We start from the raw sequence: 20,064 nt of genomic DNA, 5'->3' as shown, positions 1-20,064 counted from the left end.
AGAAGAATAAGAGGCTTATGGAAGCTTCCTGATGGGAGAGACTGACTGAGGGGAAAACTGGGTCTTGTTCTGATCAGCAGGGCCATGTTCAGTAAATCTTTAATCCAATTTTCTGTTAATGGGTGGGACTACGTTCCCTCCCTGTTATATACCTGGGGCCAAACTATGGTGGGGGTAATGGAGATAGTGGCAACCTCCTTCAAAAGGTCCCATGCAGGCTCTGCTACACTCAGTGCCCCCAACCCTGCAGCAGGCCACCACCAACACACATCTCTGCCAGAGACTCCTGGACACTCACAGACAAGTTTGGGCCAGTCTCTTGTGGGGTCACTGCTCCTTTCTCCTGGGTCCTGGTGCACACAAGGTTCTGTTTGAGCCCTCCCAGAGTCTGTTTTCCCAGTCCTGTGTAAGCTCTGGCAGCTCTATGGTGGGGTTAATGGTGACCTCCTCCAAGAGGGCTTATGCTATACCCAAGTCTGCTGTACCCAGAGCCCCTGCCCATGCAGCAGTCCACTGCTGACCCATACCTCCACAGGAGATACTCAAACCCAGTTCTGTCTCAGTCTTTGTGGGGTCTCTGGGTCCTGGTGTGCACAAGGTTTGTTTTCCTCTATAGCTATTTTAATACTTCCTTTATACTAGAGCTAACTGGTTAGCACAGTACCATATTACAGTGTTAAGTGTATTCTGAACTGGGTTAAATATTTACAAGTCTGTTGTATATTTTCACTTCTTTTATATAAAAATTAGCATCCTTCATTTATCTTGAAGAATTTCCTTCAGCAATCTTGTAAGACAAGTCTAATGTTGGTGAATTCCCTCAACTGTTGTTTGTTTGGGAAAGTCTTTATCTCATCTTCATTTCTGAGAAACGACCTTCCTGAGAAAAGTATTCCTGGTTGGCAGGCTTTTTTTATATATATATAAGTTTGAATATATCATCCCTTTCTCTCCTGGCCTGTCAGATTTCTTCTAAGAAGTCCACTGTTATTTTTAAGGGAATTAATTTTTGTGAGCATTTACTTTTCTCTTGCTGCTTCTAAAATTATCTCATTTTCTTATTACAAACAATGTGTCTTGGAGACGATCATTTTCAATGAACTCTGAGGGGTGACCTATTAATTACATGAACTTGGATGTCTAAATCTCATCAGAGTTGGGACTTATCTGGTATTATTTCTTTAAGTGCAGTCTCTGTCCCTTTCTCCCTCTCTTCTCCTTCTGGGACCCCAATAATGTGCAGGTTGTTTCTGCATAGTTCATACAGGTTCTTTCACACTTTTTCATTCTTTTTCCTTCTTTGTCCCCTGGCTGGATAATCTCAATGATCCTGCCCTTTAACTCACAGATTCTTCTGCTGTTACTGATGCTCTCTGTAGCATTTTTCATTTTGTTGCATTTCATTCATTGTAATCTTAAGCAAGAGAATTTATGTTTGGTTCATTTTTCTGTTTGGTTCTTTCTTTTATTCTTTTCACCTCACTGTAAAGCTTGAAGGATCCCAGTTCCCTGACCGGGATTGAATCCAGGCCACAACAGCAAACACACTGAATCCTAACCAATAAATCATCAACAAATTCCCCATTTGCTTCCTTTTTTATGATTGCTATCTGAATTTATTTGGTGAACCAATTCACCCTAGCTCAACAACTTACTGAGCCCGAGCTCGAGGACCCACAAACCACAAATAGGAGACAGCATGCTGCAACCACTGACCCTGGGCACCTAGAGCCTGTGCTTCACAACAAGAGAAGCCACCACATAGAGAAGCCTGCTGTCCACAAACAGGAGTAGCCCCTGCTTGCCGCAACTAGAGAAGGCCCATGGCAGTAACAAAGACTGAGTGCAACCAAAAACTAAAAACAATAATAATGACATCAAATAATTTTTTTAAATCTTATTTTGTTCATATATTCTCTTCCTGAATTTAATTGTTTTATCTGTGTCTTCTTGGCATTCACTGAGCTTCTTGTTGAGTATACTTTATTTATTTCATCATATGTCATTTATTTCATCACGTCCCAGTGGTAAATGTCCATGTGAGCTGCCCTGGGAGAAGTCCTGAGGATCTTCCCATCCCCAAGCACAGTCAATAACTATGAAGACTGTAAGTGTGAGTCTAGGCTGGAGCCCTGGACACCATCCAGAGACATCAACCAAGTCACTGTGTGGATTCAGCTTACAACCAGGTCACCATGTCAGGTCTTTTATTAGTTCAGCAGCTTATCCACATGTCCACAAGGGAATGAGTGGGGGAGGGGTGGGGTGGCGGGGGGTGCCGTTGTGTGAATGTAATCTTTACTTGGCCACTCCTGCATAACAGCTCTCTCTGCCTTGAGGAATCACAGGCGGATCACTATTACGTTTTCAACAGTAATTGCATTAAAGCAATCCTGAAATAGTATGTTTTCAGAGAAGCCCATTAGTCTGAAATTCTTCCTCTAAGAGATCAGTCATATCAGAGCACTCCATCACATCTCTGAAACATAAATAGCCAAATGTTCCTTATCTTTCTGTCTACATCCCTTCTTCTGGACCCCCTCTGCCTAGGTCTCCACATTCTTGCCCTCTTGTCCCACCTGAATACAGGGTGTGGGTGAGCACCAATTTGCCCTCCATCAACTTGAAGAGATATATGAGCTGATATAATTCACTTAGAAAGATAGATCATTTGACAAGAAATAGCAGTATCCTGAAGAAATACTAGGAAGGGAAGGAGAGGAAAGAATGGATTTATAAGGATTTGATCATCAACTATTCATGGGAGAAGAGAAAAGAGGTGTCTGTATCCACTTGAGGAATAAATGAGAGATGAGAAAGGGAGAGGTAGTTATGTACATTTAGATTTTTAATTGACCCATGAACACTTCGGCAGGATAAGGAAAGCTGTATCCATTCTCTCCCACCAGCCTACCTCCCACTTTGAAACTCACACCCAGTCTGGTGCCCAAGAACAAGTTACAAACAGGTGAAGTGACATCTCAGGGAGAGCATCCAGGATGTTCAGGATTGGGTTTTTTCCATCAGTTCATCTTGTTAGGAAGGAGGGTGTGAATGTGGACCAACTTTAGATCCTTTTCTAAATAAGAGTGACCTGAAGCATTTGTGATTTGGGGCAAAGTCATGCCCCTATTAGCCTCTAAGACAGGTGAGGGAGCAGGTCAGCTCACTCATCTCATATTTCCTTTGAGGAAAATGGTATTTGAGGACCAATCATCCAAAAGCATTTGATGTGAAACTTGCTAAATTAGCAACGCAGCAAAAAGTTAACTTATTCAGAATATTTCATTTTGAGCAGTTTCCATATAACACAATTACAGGTCAGCACTTCTCTACTGAAATATAGGCTATTAGAATATCTGAGGCTTCATCTCATATTTAATACAACATCATGGGAAAGGCACTGGGGATGCTGCCACGGCACTTAGTGCAACATCATCATACCCAGGGTCCCCTTTCTCCCCCTGGAACAGCCAAGGGCTCTCTTCTTCCCCAGGATCAGCCGCCTCTCTGGAGAAGTTCAGAGAAGAGCCTGAAATAGTAAAGAGAAGTTTGATTAGAACTGAGACACGGGGATGGGACAGAGCCCTATGGTGGAAGGGAGTCAAGCAAGTGGTGATGACAAAGCATCCCTGGGATTGAGGTGTGGGGAGGGAGTTTCAGGATATTTCACATGAGTTACAGTGAGGATGGATCCCAGCTGTCCTCCAGTTCAGGTGGTCTCTGGGGCCTCAGCTCATGTGGAATTCCTGCATCACAGGACACCTGTGCTCACACAGGAGCTCTGGGAAGACTTGCTTCCAGGCCACACAATACCAAGGAGATGGCCAACAACAGTAAGAATCATAAAAAGGAATTTAAATATTCTCCTTTCACAGGTGATAGATGTGAATTCACAATTCTAGAGGGAGACTAGAGACAGGAAAAATCTGAATTCCTCACTCACAACCCAAGTCTGCTCTTAGTTGACTTGACCTCTGACCCCAAATGTCCACAAATAGTATCACAGGTACAGCCACAGATGGCCCCTCCCCAGAGACCACACAGGCCCTCAAATGGAGAAATATTCTTTTCTAGTGAATGAGTGTCTTCTCCCAGCTACTGAAATAACTGGAGCAAATTAGACCTTAACTGATCACAAATGCTGAGTCTATGATCCACCACCATGACTTAATGTTAAGGTCACCATATATCATAGACTTTGTACTTGTTAATGTTAACATATAAACAGAGCTCATCTTAAATTATAAAAATGCTTCACTCAATTCAATACTGCAATATATTTTCTTAGATCTCTACCTTTCATGTAACAGTTCAGTTCAGCCACACAGTCGTGTCCAACCAACTCTTTGCCACTGAATGGACTGCAGCACTTCAGGCTTCCCTGTCCATCACCAACTCCTGGAGCTTACTCAAACTCAGGTCCCTAGAGTCAGTGATGCCATCCAACCATCTCATCCACTGTCATCCCCTTCTCCTCCTGCCCTCAATCTTTCTCAGCATCAGGGTCTTTTCCAATGAGTCAGTTCTTCACATCAGGTGGCCAAAGTATTGGAGCTTCAGCTTCAGTATCAGTCCTTCCAATGAATATTCAGGACTGATTTCCTTTAGGATTGACTGGTTGGATCTCCTTGCAGTCCAAGGGACTCTTAAGAGTCTTCTCCAATGCCACAGATCCAAAGCATCAATTCTTTGGTGCTCAGCTTTCTTTATAATCCAACTCTCAACCATACATGACTACTAGAAAAACCATAGCTTTGACTAGACGGGCCTTTGTCAGCAAAGTAATGTCTCTGTTTTTAATATGCTATCTAGCTTGCTCATAGCTTTTCATCCAAGGAGTAAGCATATTTTATTTTCATCTGCAGTGAAATTTTGGAGCCCAAGAAAATAAAGCCTTTCATGATTTCCATTGTTTCCCAATCTATTTGCCTTGAAGTGATGGGACCAGTCAACATCTGCAGTGATTTTGGAGCCCAAGAGAAGAAAGTCTCTCACTGTTTCCATTGATTCCCCATCTATTTGCAATGAAGTAATGGGATTGGATACCATGACCTTCATTTTTTGAATGTTGAGTTTTAAGCCAACTTTTTCACTCTCCTCTTTCGCTTTCATCAAGAGGCTCTTTAGTTCCTCTTCACTTTCTGCCATAAGGGTGGTGTCATCTGCCTATCTGAGTTTATTGATATTTCTCCCAGAAATCTTGATTACAGCTTGTGCTTCACCCAGTCCAGCATTTCGCATGATGTACTCTGCATATATGTTAAATAAGCAGGGTGACTATGCACAGCCTTGACATACTCCTTGCCCAATTTGGAACCAGTTTGTTGTTCCATGTATGATTCTAGCTATCACTTCTTGACCTGCATACAGATTTCTCAGGAGGCAGGTCAAGTGGTCTGATATTCCCATCTCTTGAAGAATTTTCCACAGTTTGTTGTGATCTACACAGTCAAAGGCTTTGGTGTAATAAAAAAGCAGTGGATGTTTTTCTGGAACTCTCTTGCTTTTTCTATGAAAAAGCAGATGTTGGCAATTTGATCTCTGGTTCCTCTGCCCCTTCTAAATCCAGCTTAAACATCTGGAAGTTCAAGATTCACATACTGTTAAATCCTGGCTTGGAGAATTTTGAGTATTACTTTGCTAGCGTGAGAGATGAGTGCAACTGTGCGGTAGTTTGAACATTCTTTGACATTGCCTTTCTTTGGGATTGGAACGAAAACTAACCTTTTCCAGTCCTGTGGCCACTGCTGAGTTTTCCAAATTTGCTGGCATATTGAGTGCAGCACTTCCACAGCATCATCTTTTAGGATTTGAAATAGCTCAACTGGAATTCTATCACCTCCACTAGCTTTGTTCACAGTGATTCTTCCTAAAGCCCACTTGAGTTTGTATTCCAGGATGTGCAACTCTAGATGACTCATCACACCATTGTGCTTATCTGGGTCATAAAGATATTTTTTGTATACTTCTTCTATGTATTCTTGCCACCTCTTCTTAATATCTTCTGCTTCTGAAAGGTCCACACCATTAGTGTCCTTTATTGAGCCCATCTTTGCATGAAAAGTTCCATTGGGATCTCTAATTTTCTTGAAGATATTGCTAGTCTTTCCCATTCTATTGTTTTCCTCTATTTCTTTGCATTGATTACTGAGAAAACCTTTCTTATCTCTCCTTGCTATTCTTTGGAATTCTCCATTCAGATGAATATATCTTCCCTTTTCTCCTTTGCTTTTCAATTCTCTTTTCTCAGCTATTTGTAAGGCCACCTCAGACAACCATTTTGCCTTTTTGCATTTCTTTTTCTTGGGAATCATCTTGATCCCTGCCTCCTCTACACTGTCATGAAGCTCTGTCCAAAGTTCTTCAGGCTTCTCTCTACCAGATCTAGTCCCTTGAATCTATTTGTCACTTTCAAAGTATAATTGTAAGGGATTTGATTTAGGTCATACCTGAATGGTCAAGTGGCTTGCCCTACTTTCTTCAATTTAAGTCTGAATTTGGCAATAAGGAGTACATGATCTGAGCCACAGTCAACTCCCAGTCTTGTTTTTGCTAACTGTATAGAGCTTCTCCTTCTTTGGCTGCAAAGAACATAATCAATCTGATTTCAGTATTGACCATCTGGTGATGTCCATGTGTAGCGTCTTCTCTTGTGTTTATGGAAGGGGTTGTTTGCTATGACCAGTGCATTCTCTTGGCAAAATGGTTAACCTCTGCCTTGCTTCATTTTATACTCCACGGCCAAATTTGTCTGGTACTCCAGGCATCACTTGAGTTCCTACTTTTGCATTCCAGTCCCCTATAATGAAAAGGACATCTTTTTTGGGTTTTAGTTCTAGAAGGTCTTGTAGGTCTTCATAGAACCATTCAATTTCAGCTTCTTCAGCATTACTGGTTGTGGCATAGACGTGGATTAGTGTGATATTGAATGGTTTGCCTTGTCTTTGCACGAGACAGTGCAAAGATATTATTAAAACACTTGTTCCGTCTTTGGATTTGGTTCAGTTCAGTTCAAGGACTCAGTCATGTCTGACTCTTTGTGACCCCGTGGACTGTAGCACGCCAGGCTTCCATGTTCATCACAAACTCCCAGAGCTTGCTCAAACTCATATCCATCGAGTTGGTGATGTCATCCAACCAACTCATCCTCTGTTGTCCCCCTCTCCTCCTGCCTTCAATCTTTCTCAGTATCAGGGTCTTTTCTAAGGAGTCAGTTCTTCGCATCAGGTGGCCAAAGTATTGGAGCTTCTGCTTCAGCATCAGTCCTTCTAATGAATATTCAGGATTGATTTCCTTTAAATTGACTGGTTTGATTTCCTTGGAGTTCAAGGGAATCTCAAGAGTCTTCTCCAACACTACAGTTCAAAAGCATCAATTCTTTGGCACTTAGCTTTCTTTATAAATATGCTCAATTAATCAATAAATTTCTCTTTTGGCCATGACACAATGCTTGTGGGATCTTAGTTCCTTGACCCGGATGGGACCTGGGCCCTAGCAGTGAAAGCACAGAGTCCTAACCACTGGACAACCAGGAAATTCCATAATCTATAAATTTAATGCAAGTATACCACATATAAAATGATAAGTTTATGTCACATTATGGAGACATAAATGCCAAAAGTAGAGTGATTCCTCACTCCTTGCAAGGAGTCTAACAGCATTAAATATGGCATATGGTCAAGATGATGCTATCAAATGTATGCTGCTGCTGCTGCTGCTGCTACTGCTGCTAAGTCACGTCAGTTGTATCTGACTCTGTGCGACCCCATAGATGGCAGCCCACCAGGCTCTGCCGTCCCTGGGATTCTCCAGGCAAGAATACTGGAGTGGGTTGCCATTTCCTCCTCCAGTGCATGAAAGTGAAAAGTGAAAGTGAAGTCGCTCAGTCGTGTCCGACTCTTCACGACCCCATGGGCTGCAGCCTACCAGGCTCCTCCATCCATGGGGCTTCCCAGGCAAGAGTACTGGAATGAGGTGCCATTGCCTTCTCTGTCAAATGTATGAGATTATCTATATTTTGAATCTAGGGAGGCTGGGCTTTGAGGAGCACAGATTCACTCTTTCCAGACAGAAAGACTGCAGATCAGCTGACCCCACTCACCTTTCTGAGAGGACCTCATCCCATCCACCTTCTCTGGGGGCACTTTCTCTTCACTCCCCTGAGAGGCAGGAGGAGCCCCAGGCACTGGTACCTCTTCAGCATCATCGTAATTTTCAGCAGGGACATCAGTCCTCTGATCTGGGGGTTCCAAGAGCAGACAAGGGGATCGGATGAAACCACAGTAAGTGGGTTGATCTGGGAAATACCTAAGTCCCTTATGATCACGTGTTTCTGAGTTGCTAAATAGAGGCATCAGTCACTCCTTGTTTCAAAAGATTTTTTCTCTAAGACCATGTTTCATTCTGATGTACCCATAAACCAATTTTATATATATTACATTTCCTGATGGAAACTACATATCTCAAAGCAATTCTTTCACCACTGAACATTACTAAAATACTTGGACAAATTGTGCTTTACAGATGTAATTTTTTAAAACATTGTGTGCCTATTGTGATTCAGGACACAGAGAGCCCAGCCCCAATGTGAGACATCACAGAACAGCCAGAGAAGGAGAAGGATGGATCCCATCTGGACACAAGGGATGTCTCTGGTCCATCGAAGGAAGACTGAACCCCTTGCAATTTGTCTCTATGAGGGAAACTCTCCTCCCCAAAGCCCAGCCAAGGTGGGTCCACCTCTATTACCAGGAGGAGATCTGTAGTCACTGTACTCCTCACCATCCCTGGTGTAATATGGCAGTTTATTCACTGAGTCATCTGACAGGAAGCCTAATGTGGAGACAAACATCACACAACACACAGAATGACCCTCCCCACACCATGGGACCTGTGTTAAGGCTGAGAAGGGGCCTGGTTCCTGCCATGTAGACAGAGGCTGGGGGCTCACAGAGCTCTGAGAGGCCATCCTGCCACTTGGGAGGAGCCGCCTCTGTGAACCTGGGGCACACGTGGGGTCTGAAGACGCTGAGAAGACCCGCACAGCCAGTGAGTGGAGACAACCAGAGGTCCCAGGAGGGCAGGCAGAGGTACCCACCTGAGCTACCAAGAAGACCCTCCTTCCGAATCACAAGGTCATCGAGCTCTTCATATATGGCTTCAGTAAAAGAAACTTCATAGCTGGATAAGGCTAAGAGATCCCCCAGCAGTCAGAGATGCCTCCCCAGACACCTCCATCCAGCAGGCTGAGAGACCCCCAGCAGGTCAGAGGTGCCACTGCATACACCTCAAGCAGGCCCACCCTTCTTCTTCCCGGTGCTCACATGGGGCTGCCAGAACCTCAGCATCGTCTCCCACCCCAGGTACCATGTCAGCACCTTCTCCCCTCATCTGACCTGAATCCACAGCTCAGCCCCAACTTGTCTGGTCTCAAAGGAGAGGCCATGACTTATGAGAGTTTACACCCCAGTCCTAAGAACCTCTGTACACTCAGCCTTTAGAGTTTAGCATGGAGCACATGGAGTTCTGCAACTCAGAACAGAGACCTGGCCCAGGTTCCCCTCCTCACACCTGCCCCATCTCCTGCCTCCACACACTCTCCCTGGTCCCCAGTTCCCCCTGCAGCCCACCTCTGAGCTCTGCTCTCCCTCTGAGCAGCTGAGTCACCAGGATGATGAGGACCAGGAAGAGAAGGGCCCCCAGGATGAGGCAGAGGACCCCAGGCAGGGAGAAGATGCCAGGGAGAGGATTTGAGGCTGGTCTGGTCCCTAGTGAGAACAAGGGAAGAGGGTTGGAGGAGGTCCTGGGCACAGAGAAACCCTTGTGCCAGCATTTCCAAGAGCTCCGGATGATGGCGTCCCAGCCTCAGACATTGACGAGCTCATCTGGGTCTTGTCCTGAGATGAGTCAACTCTACTCCCAGTGTGGCCCTAAGGCAGAGCTGCAGATTGTCAGGGAGCTGCCCTGCTGAGACAGCCTCTGAGGGGCCAGCTCATCCCTTCTCCTTGGGCTTCAGGAGAAAGAGCATCAGACAGTCCTGGGACCTGCACCTCACTGATGAGGAGCAACACTGAGGGGCAGGTGGGATATCCTTAGATTCTGCAACGTGGAAACCAGACCCACTTGGACCCCCCGGCATGAGAACATTTGACCCTGGGAACCAAGGCAGGGGATTTCCCCAAAGTAATGCCCTGGCTCCTCCCCACCAGCCATGGCTCCTCAGGCTCTTTCCTCTCCTGAGCTGTGGGAGAGCCCACAGAACAGGTTACCAGAATCTGAGTATTCTCCCCTGCCTGTAGATGGAGACACAGTACCTGCTGTAGTCAAGAGCAATGTTGTCTTTGCACCTAAAGAGAAAAACAGCAGTGTAGGGAAGGGGAATTGGCCAGAATACAGGACAACACATTTTTTCCCTCCTGAGCCTGAAATCACCCCTCAGTCTCGACACCAGTGTCCAGTCCTCCCAGCTCCCTGGCTCTAGATCAGAGCCCCAGCACTGGGACACTGTCTGAACACAAACTCCCCACCACGCCCAGCCCAGCACAGTGCCCCCGCGCTGCCCCAGCTCACCCAGGGCGGACCCCGAGCCCCTCACTCACCAGAGCACCTCACACCAGCATCCTCCTCGTGCTTGCAGTCGCTCTGCCCCCAGGGCTCCGCAGCACAGTCCCACAGGGAGGACTCCCGTCCCCCGCACCGCACCTCGTCCAGCCAGATGCTCCCATTTCCAGGGCCAAACGCCGCGGCCCGCACGGCTTCCAGGGCCTGGCCACAGCCCAGCTGCTGACACACTACCTCTGCCTCTGCCAGGCTCCAGGAGTCATCGCATACGGTGCCCCAGGAGCCGCTGTGCCAGACCTCCACCCGCCCTGAGCACTCGCTGTCTCCTCCCCTGAGCCGGAGCTTCTCTCTGTCTGAAAAGGCAGCAGCCCCTCCTGTGACTGCCCCCGGTGGGAGGAAGGAGCCCCTGGGAGCCACGGGGAGGGGGCGGGGCTGACGCACCTGTGCAGGGGGCAGCAGTTGGACAGCTCTTGGGTCTTCTTCCTGCAAACAATGAACAAAAGACTGAAATATATTTATAAAAGAATTGAAGCTGCGAGAAATAAATACAAATTCAAAACAACACGCACACACACAATAAAAAACAAACATAAGGGTAAATATTACTTGTCATAAAGTATCAAAATGTGTATATTCTTTCCAGATCATCCTATCAAACCTCCTACCCACTCTATGCAGAGAACCTCTAAGAAAATGATGGCAGGACCACTGTGAGGGGGTTGCTCATTTTCATGGTCAAAGACTTTACCACCTCTCAGTTCACAGGTTTAATTGTAGGAAAAACATCATCAATAAAAAGTGTAACAGTTTAATGCATCTTTGGCCTTCAAATGGAAAAGACATAGAGATGAACAAAGAGAGGCAAGGAAGGGAGTGAGCCTCTGTTTTTGAAATATCTCTCGCCACAATCTTAGCTGTGGGTTTGTGTATGTGGAGGGGGAAGGAAGGAGAGAAACAGAGAGAAATGTGGAAGGAAATAAGGTGCTATGATTTGACTATTTGTTGCCCTCCCCAACATTTATTTATTTCATTCAATACTTATTGTCGAAATCTCAGTTCCCAATGTAACAGTATTTACTGGTGGAGGCTTCTCAAACTCTTCCAAAAACAGAAGAAAGGAACATTCCAAATTCATTTTATGAGGCCAACATTATTCTGATACCAAAGCCAGATAAGGACACCATGAGAAAAGAAAATTACAGGCTAATACTCTGATAGACATAGGTGCAAAAATCCTCAACAAAATATTATAAAACTGAACTTGACAATACGTTAAAAGAATCATACACCATGATCAAGTGATATTTGTTCCAAGGATGCAAGAATAGTTCAACATTCACAAATTAATCAATGTGATACACCAAATAAACAAAATGAAGGTAAAAATCATATCCTCAAAGGATGCAGAAAAAGTGACAAATTCAACAACCACTTATGGCAATAATTCTTTTACAAAGTAGATATAGAAGGATTGCATCTCAGCATAATTAAGGCCATATGGGAAGTTCACAGCTAACATCATATTGACTATAAAAACCGAAAGCTTTTCCACTGAAATCAGACACAAGACAAAAATGTCTACTGTCACCACTTTTATTCAACGTAGTTTTGGTAGTCCTATCCAGATCCATCAGGGAATAAAAAGAAAATCAAGACATCCAAATCTGAAAGGAAGAGGCAAAACTGACACTATTTGCAGATTAAAAAGTGAAAGTGTTAGTCACTCACTTATGTCTGTCTCTTTGCAACTCCAAGGACTATAGCCCACCAGGATCCTCTGTCCATGGGATTCTCCAGACAAGAATACTGGAGTGGGTTGCCATTTCCCCCTGCAGGGGATCTTTCTGACCCAGGGACTGAACCTGGGTCTCTTGCATTGCAGACAGATTCTTTACCATCAGAGTCATGAGGAAAGAAACCCTCTTACATGATATTATGTGTAGAAAACACTAAAGGCTTCACCAAAAATATGAGAACTAATACATTCAGTAAAGTTGTAGAATGAAAAATCTATATACAAAAATCATATGCATTTCTTTACACTAACAACAAACTGCCATAAGGAGAAACTGAGAAAACAATTCTATTTACATTTGCATGAAAATGGATAAAATATCTAGGAATAAATTTAACCAAGGAGGTGAAAGACCTGTACACTGAAAACTATAAGACATTGATGAAAGATACTGAAGATGATTCAAATAAATGGAAAGATATTCTGTGCTCATGGATTGGAAGATCTAATATTGTTAACATGCCCATACCACCCAAAGCAATCTATAGATTCACTGCAATCCTTATCAAAATTCCAATGGAAATTTTCACAGATACAGAAGAAATAATCCTAAAATTTGCATGGAACCACAAAAGATTCTGAATACCAAATCAATCTTGAGAACGAATAACAAAGCTGGAGGTGTCATGCTTCCTGATTTCAAACTATATTACAAAGCTATATTAATCAAAACAGTATGTTGTTGGTATAAAAATGGACACAGAGATCAATGGAACAGAATAGAAAGCCCATAAATAAACCCACATTTGTATGGTCAATTAATTTTTGACAAGGAAGCCAAGAATATACAGTGGGGAAAGGACAGTTTTCTCAGTAAATGGCATGGGGGAAACTGGACAGCCACATGCAAAAAAATGAAACTGGATCACTATCTTACACCATTCACAAAAATTAACTCAAAATAGATTAAAGATTTGATCACAAGTCCTGAAACCGTAAAATTTCTACAAGAAAAAAAAGAAATAAAATCCTTGACACCAGTCTTTGTGATGATTTTTGGGATTTGACATCAAAAGCAAAGGGAACAAGAGTAAAAACAAGCAGTTGCGACCACATAAGGCTAAAAAGCTTCTGCCCAATTAAGGAAATCATCAACAAAATGAAAAAGCAACCTATGGAATTGGAGAAAATATTTGCATATTATATTTATGGTAAGGATTATTATCCAAAATACACAAGGAGCTGATACAACTCATTAGCAAAAAACAATCTGATTTTTTAAAAATGGGCAGAGAACCTGAAGAGACGTTTTTTTAAAGAATACATACAATTTGCCAATAGGTACATGAAAACATGCTCAACACTACTAATCATCAGACAAGACAAATCAAAACCACGAGATATCACCTCATATCCTCTAGAAAGGCTTTTATCAAAAAGAAGAAATAACAGGAGTTGAGGAGAATGTGAAGAGACAGGAAAGCTTTTGCACAGTGAGAGGAAATGTAAGTTGATGCAGCCCCTATGGAAACAGTATTGAGGTGCATCAAAAATTAAAAATAGAACTGCCATATGATTTAGCAATTTCACTTTCGAGTATTTATCTGAAGGAAACAAAAACACTAACTTGAAAACCCAATGTTCACTGCAGCAATATTTGTTCAGTTGTTAGGTTGTGTCTGACTCTTTGCAACACCATGGACTGCAAATGCCAGGCTCTTCTGTCCTTAACTATCTCTCAAAGTTTGCTCAAATCATGTCCACTGAGTTGGTGATGCTAACTATCTCATCCTCTGTGGCCCTCTTCTCCTTTTGCCTTCAGTATTTCTCAGCATCATGGTCTTTTCCAATGAGTCAGCGCTTCTCATCAGGTGGCCGAAGTACTGGAGCTTCAGCTTCAGCTGAAGTCCTTCCAATGAATAATCAGTGTTGATTTCCTTTAGGATTGATTGGTTTGATCTCCTTCCTACCAAAAGGACTCTCAATTCAATTGTGGTGTCCAAGCACCACAATTCAAAAACATCAAGTCTTTGGCACTCAGCTTCTTTATAATCCAACTCGCACATCCATACATGACTACTGGAAAAAAACATAGCTTTGACTATATGGACCTTTGTCAGCAAAGTGATGTCTCTGCTTTTTAATTCTCTGTCTAGGTTTGTCACAGCTTTCTTCCCAAGGAACAAGCCTCTTTTAATTTCATGGCTGCAGTCAACATCAGCAGTGATTTTGGAGCCCAAGAAAAGAAAATCTGTCACTGTTTCCACTTTTTCCCCTATTATTTGCCATGAAGTGATGGGGCCAGATGCCATGATCTTAGTTTTTAGAATGTTGAGCTTTAGCCAGCTTTTTCACTCTCCTCTTTCACCCTCCACAAGAGGCTCTTCAATTCCTCTTCGTTTTTTGCCATTAGAGTGGTATCTTCTGCGTATCTAAGGTTGTTGATATTTCTCACAGCAATCTTGATTCCAGCTTGTGATTCATACAGCTGGCATTTCCCTTGATGTTCTCTGCATATAAGTTAAATAAACAGGGTGACATATACAGCCTTAATGAACTTCTTTCCAAATTGGGAACCAGTCGGTTGTTTCATATCCAGTGTTAACTGCTGCTTCTTGACCTGCATACAGGTTTCTCAGGAGGCAGGTAAGGTGCTCTGGTATTCTCATCCCTTTGAGAATTTTCCACAGTTCGTTGTGATCCACATGATCAAAGACTTTAGTGTAGTCAATGAAGCAGATGTTTTTCTGGAATTCTCTGGCTTACTCTATGATCCAACAAATGTTGGCAATTTGATCTCTGGTTCCTCTGCCTTTTCTAAGCTTATACATCTTGGAAGTTCTCCGTTCACTTCCTGCTGAAGCCTAGCTTGAAAGACTTTGAGCATAACCTTGCTAGCATGTGAAATGAGCACAGTTGTGTGGTAGTTTGAAATTCTTTGGCATTGCCCTACTTTGGGATTGAAATGAAAACTGACCTTCTCCAGTTCTGTGGCCACTGCTGAATTTCCCAAATCTGTTGGCATATTGACTGCAGCACTTTAACAGCATTACCTTTTAGTATTTTTTAGCAATATATACAAGAGTCAAACAATGTAAGTCTTCACTGATGAATGAATGAATAAAGAAAATGTAATATAGACCTATATCCACCCATAAAAAAAAGAAGAAAATCTTTCCAGTTTCAACAACATGGATGGACCTTGAGGGCATTATGCTAAGGGAAACAAATCAGACAGAGAAATAAAAACACCATATGATCTCATTTATATGTGTAATCTTAGAGCAAAAAGCAAGTTCAGAGATGCTGAGTAGTTGGTGGCTGCCAGAGGTGGGGAATTTGGTGCAGGCAAAGGTAGTCAAAATTGAGCTATAAAATTAATAAGTGAAGAGAGCATGGTGACCATAGTGACTACTGTATTGTCTATTTGAAAGGTGGTGAGAAAATACATCTTAAATATTCTCACCATATAAGAAAAATATTTAACTACATATATGGTGATGGATATAACTAGACTAACTGTTGTGATCATTTACCTATATATACAAATATATAAGCATTATGTTTTACACAGCAAACAATATAATGTTATATCAATTATGTCAATTAAAATTTTTTAAAAGCAAGTGTTGAACATGTGGATTAAACTAGCTCCATCCAAACTTCATTTTACAAACTCAACTTAAACCCATCACTTAGATTTTAAAATATCAAATCTCACTAATAACATCCTACAGGGTTGGGACAGACACAGAAACAGACAGTAAGTCACCTGCACACGAGATGTAGGCTTCCTCCTTTGGAGAACATGAACTGTATTTCCATGGGTCAGAAGGACATTGCCAGAGAGAGGAATCTGTTTTCCGACATTGGATTAAATCTACCCACCGGGGTCTAGAACCTTCCCTAAGAGCAACAAAGGTGTTGAGGTTTCCACTGTCCCCACAGCCAAGCTGACTGCAGATGATGGATATGGTGACATCATCCATGGGGCTGCGGCAGACACTGCCCCAGGTCCCATTGTAGAAAACTTCCAGCCACCCAGCACACTGCTGGTCCTCGCTCACCATCCTGAGGGCCAGGAACTCTAAGATTGAAAGGGAGGAGACAGGACACAGTGAGCACCCACCTCAGTGCTCTGGGTTTTCCTCTCTCCCCCAAATTGTGAACATTCATCTACTGCCCAGCTGAGGAAGTAAATACATTAGATAACCAGAGTGAAACTTGTCTCTTTTCTATCTGACTTTGTCCATTTGTGTCTATCTTTCGAAATATTTCTACCACTGTGATGTAGTGGATATGAACTGAGAGGAAGACCAACCTGGACACCTGCAGGGAGAGTTTTCTGAGTCCTGCTTCCTGACAAAACATCTAAAAGAGTGTATGAAATGGATGTGATATGGACAGTGTGGGGGCAGATAGAATAATGGACCCACAAATGTCTACATGGAACCTGTGTCTATGTTTCCTCATCTGGCAAAAGGGACTTTACAGATGTGATTAAGGTAAGGACCTTGGGATGGTGAGATTAACCTGAAATATGGCGGATTAACCACCTGAGCACAGTCTAACCACATTCTTAGACTCACTATCCTTTAAAATGGAATACTTTTCCTCGTTCTGGTTAGAGAGAGATGTGAATATGGGTAATGGTTAGAGAGATGGAGCATTGCTGGTCTGATGATGAACAGAAGCCGGTTATGAGCGAAGGGAGGCAGGCAGTTTCTAGAAGCTTGAAAAGACAAGAAACAGATTCTTTCCCAGAGCCTTGGAAGTGACATGGCCCTGTTGAAACCTTGATCCCAGTCCAATGAGACCCCTGTTGGACATCTAAGCTACAGAAGTGTAAGGAAATAAATGTGTTCTTTTAAATCATTAATTGTGTGATAGTTCGTTACAGAACAAACAAAAACTAGCACCATGGCTTTAAGACTTCTCTACCATATCTACCAGAAGAGTGAGCCCTGATTTCAAGAAAAACTGTGAGAAAAGGCTCTGCCAGGAAACACTACTGAGAAGAAAGGATCAGACTCTCAGCTGCCGCAGGAGGAAATGAAAGCACCTTCTCTTCTTGTCTGCTGGAAAGACAGGCTCCATGCGAGGAAGCCTCCTTCTCTGGTCCTTTGAGCGTCTCTCCCTCAAGACTCAGACCCCCGACCTCCAGGGCCCCACCCCTTCCCCAGCCTGTGGACAGTGTGCAGCGCAGACCTGAGCAGATGACCCCCGCGTCCTCCTTGTGTCTGCAGTCGTGCCGCCCCCAGCCCTGGGAAGGGCACCTCCACACATGGGACTCATTTCCTGTGCAGTTCAGGTCGTCCAGCCAGATGGGCCCTGATCCTGCCCCAAAGTGAGCAGACCCCGTGGCATTGAGGGCTTCTCCACAGCCCAGCTGCCTGCACACCACGCGGGCATCGTCCAGGTCCCAGCCGTCATCACAGATGGTGCCCCAGGAGCCCTGGTCAAGGATCTCCACTCTCCCGGCGCAGGGACCGGCTCCGTCCACCAGGCGGAGCTGTCTGCTGTCTGAGGAGAGAGAAATGGAACAATGCGGCGATGACCTGGGAAATAAGGGTCTTCTGTCCTGTGGGACACTCACCTGAGCAATAGGGGCCTCTCTCCTCTGAGGCAGCAGATCCTGTTTGTTCAGACACAAAGTGGTTGCACTGGGTCAGCACCTGGGTCTGGTTTCCTGAAGAAACAGTGATGATTAGAGGGTTGGGAGGGTTAAAGAACAGGAAAGTCAGTTAAACTAAATAATTTTTAGGAGAGGAGTGGAGTTTGGGGGGAAATGGATACATGTATATGTATGGCTGAATCCCTGGCTTTTCTCCTGAAACTATAATAACATTGTTAATCGGCTATACCCCAATACAAAGTAAAAAGTTCAAAAGAAAAAAAAAAAATAAATAATGACCTAGTGATGGAGCTGAGATGAAAGCTGTAACATACCAGTGAAGTTATCATTATCTTAGTGTTCCCTTTCTCTATGAAGAGCCCTGGTCCTGACAATGCCACAATTCCTGTTTTAAGCCAAGCTCTGACCTAAGAATGAGTTAAATAAGTAGTTCTATCCTTAAATCTGTCCCTTAAATAGAAGAAGCAAAGCAAAATCCTTTCTGAAGGTTTTGTACAATTTTTTATCTACAGTGTTTGTGATTTTAAAAATACTTATATAAAAGAGATCTCGTGGAAAATCGAGAAGAAAAAGAAACAGTAAAAAATTTCCCAGGGTAGTTGGCTTTTAGAGCTACCTGACAGAGAATTTATTTTATTTAATTTTATTAATTTTTATTTGAGTATAATTGCTTTACAATGTTGTGGTAGCATCTTCTGTACAGCAAATTTAATAAGTTATACATATACATATGGGCTTCCTAGGTGATTCAGTGGTAAAGAATCTATCTGCCAAACAGGAGACTGGGGTTCCATCCCTGGATTGGGAAGATTCTTTGGAGAAGGAAATGGCAACCCACTCCAGTATTCTTGCCTAGGAAATACTATGGACAAAGGAGCATGGCAGGCTACAGCCCAAAGGGTCACAAAAGAGCCAGACACAACTCAGCAGCTAAACAACAACAACAATATATATATATATCCCCTCTTTATTGGATTTACTTCCTATTTAGGTCACCACAGAACACTGAGTAGAGTTCCCTGTGCTATAAAATATATTATTATTTATCTATTTTATATGTGCATGCATGCTAAGTCACTTCGGTCATGTCTGACTCTGTGACACTATGGATTGTAGCCCATCAGGCTCCATGTCTATGGGATTCTCCAGGCATTATCTATTTTATACTTAGTATCAATAGTGTAGGGCTTCTGAGTCTGGAGGCTCAGACGGTAAAGAATCCTCCTGCAATGCAGGAGACCTGGGTTTGATCCTTGGGTTGGAATATCCCCTGGAGGAGGGCATGGCAACCCACTCCACTATTCTTTCCTGGAGAATCCCCACGGACAGGGGAGCCTCGAGGGCTACAGTCCATGGGGTTGCACAACTGAGAGACTAAGCACAAAGCACAGCACATCAATAGTATGTATGAATCAATCTCAATGTCCCAATTCATCCCACTCTGCATTTCCCCTCTTAATATCCATATGTTTGTTCTCTATGTTGGTGTCTCTATTTCTGCTTTGCAATAAGTTCATCTTTACCATTTTTCTAGATTCCACATATAAGTGATGTTATACAATATTTGTTTTACTCTTTCTGATTTACTTCACTCTACATGACAATCTCCAGGTCTATCCATGTCTTTGCAAATGACACAACTTTGTTTCTTTTGGTGGGTGAGTAATATTCCATTTTATATATGTACCACTTCTTTTCTATCCAGTCCTCCTTGATGGACATTTAGGTTGCTTCTGAGTCCTGACTGTTGCAAATAGTGCTGCAATAAATATCATGATCAAAGTATCTTTTTGAATGATGATTTTCTCCAGGTATATGCCCAGGAGTGGGATTCCTGAGTCATAGGATAGTTGTTTTTAATTTTTTGAGGAAATCTCCATACTGTTCTCCATAGAAGTTGTGCCAATTTAGTTACCCATATGTAGGAGAATTCCATTTTCTGTACATTCTCTCCAGCATTTATTGTTTGTAGATTTTTTAATGATAGACATTCTGACTGGTGTGAAGTAACACCTGACTGTAGCTTTGATTTGCATCTCTCTAATAATTAGTGATGTTGAACATCTTTTCATGTATTTGTTAGCCATCTGTATGTCTGGGAAAATGTCTATTTATGTCTTTTTGCCATTTT

At 43.1% G+C, this 20,064-nt stretch overlaps 1 protein-coding gene across 3 annotated transcripts in view; it reads right to left on the bottom strand.

Moving 5' to 3' along the window:
• Positions 1-2,830: 2,830 nt before the first annotated feature.
• Positions 2,831-20,064, bottom strand: part of CD163 (CD163 molecule) — a 117,783-nt gene continuing 100,549 nt past the window's right edge. For all 3 annotated transcript variants that reach the window (XM_081587962.1, XM_081587966.1, XM_081587967.1), the window contains 10 exons: positions 17,895-17,987; positions 17,507-17,821; positions 16,071-16,385; positions 11,005-11,046; positions 10,602-10,916; positions 10,317-10,349; positions 9,633-9,770; positions 9,101-9,193; positions 8,105-8,242; positions 2,831-3,532 (listed from right to left, as the gene is read on the bottom strand). In XM_081587962.1, coding sequence (XP_081444088.1) covers positions 3,390-3,532; positions 8,105-8,242; positions 9,101-9,193; positions 9,633-9,770; positions 10,317-10,349; positions 10,602-10,916; positions 11,005-11,046; positions 16,071-16,385; positions 17,507-17,821; positions 17,895-17,987 — 1,625 coding nt within the window. In that variant the 3' untranslated portion in view covers positions 2,831-3,389. The remainder of the gene's footprint in view (positions 3,533-8,104; positions 8,243-9,100; positions 9,194-9,632; positions 9,771-10,316; positions 10,350-10,601; positions 10,917-11,004; positions 11,047-16,070; positions 16,386-17,506; positions 17,822-17,894; positions 17,988-20,064) is intronic.

The sequence above is a fragment of the Giraffa tippelskirchi genome, chromosome 4, assembly GCF_054371585.1.
Source record: "Giraffa tippelskirchi isolate mGirTip1 chromosome 4, T2T-mGirTip1v1.2.pri, whole genome shotgun sequence".
Classification (NCBI taxonomy): domain Eukaryota; kingdom Metazoa; phylum Chordata; class Mammalia; order Artiodactyla; family Giraffidae; genus Giraffa; species Giraffa tippelskirchi.
This window is presented reverse-complemented; position numbering and strand designations above follow the sequence as displayed.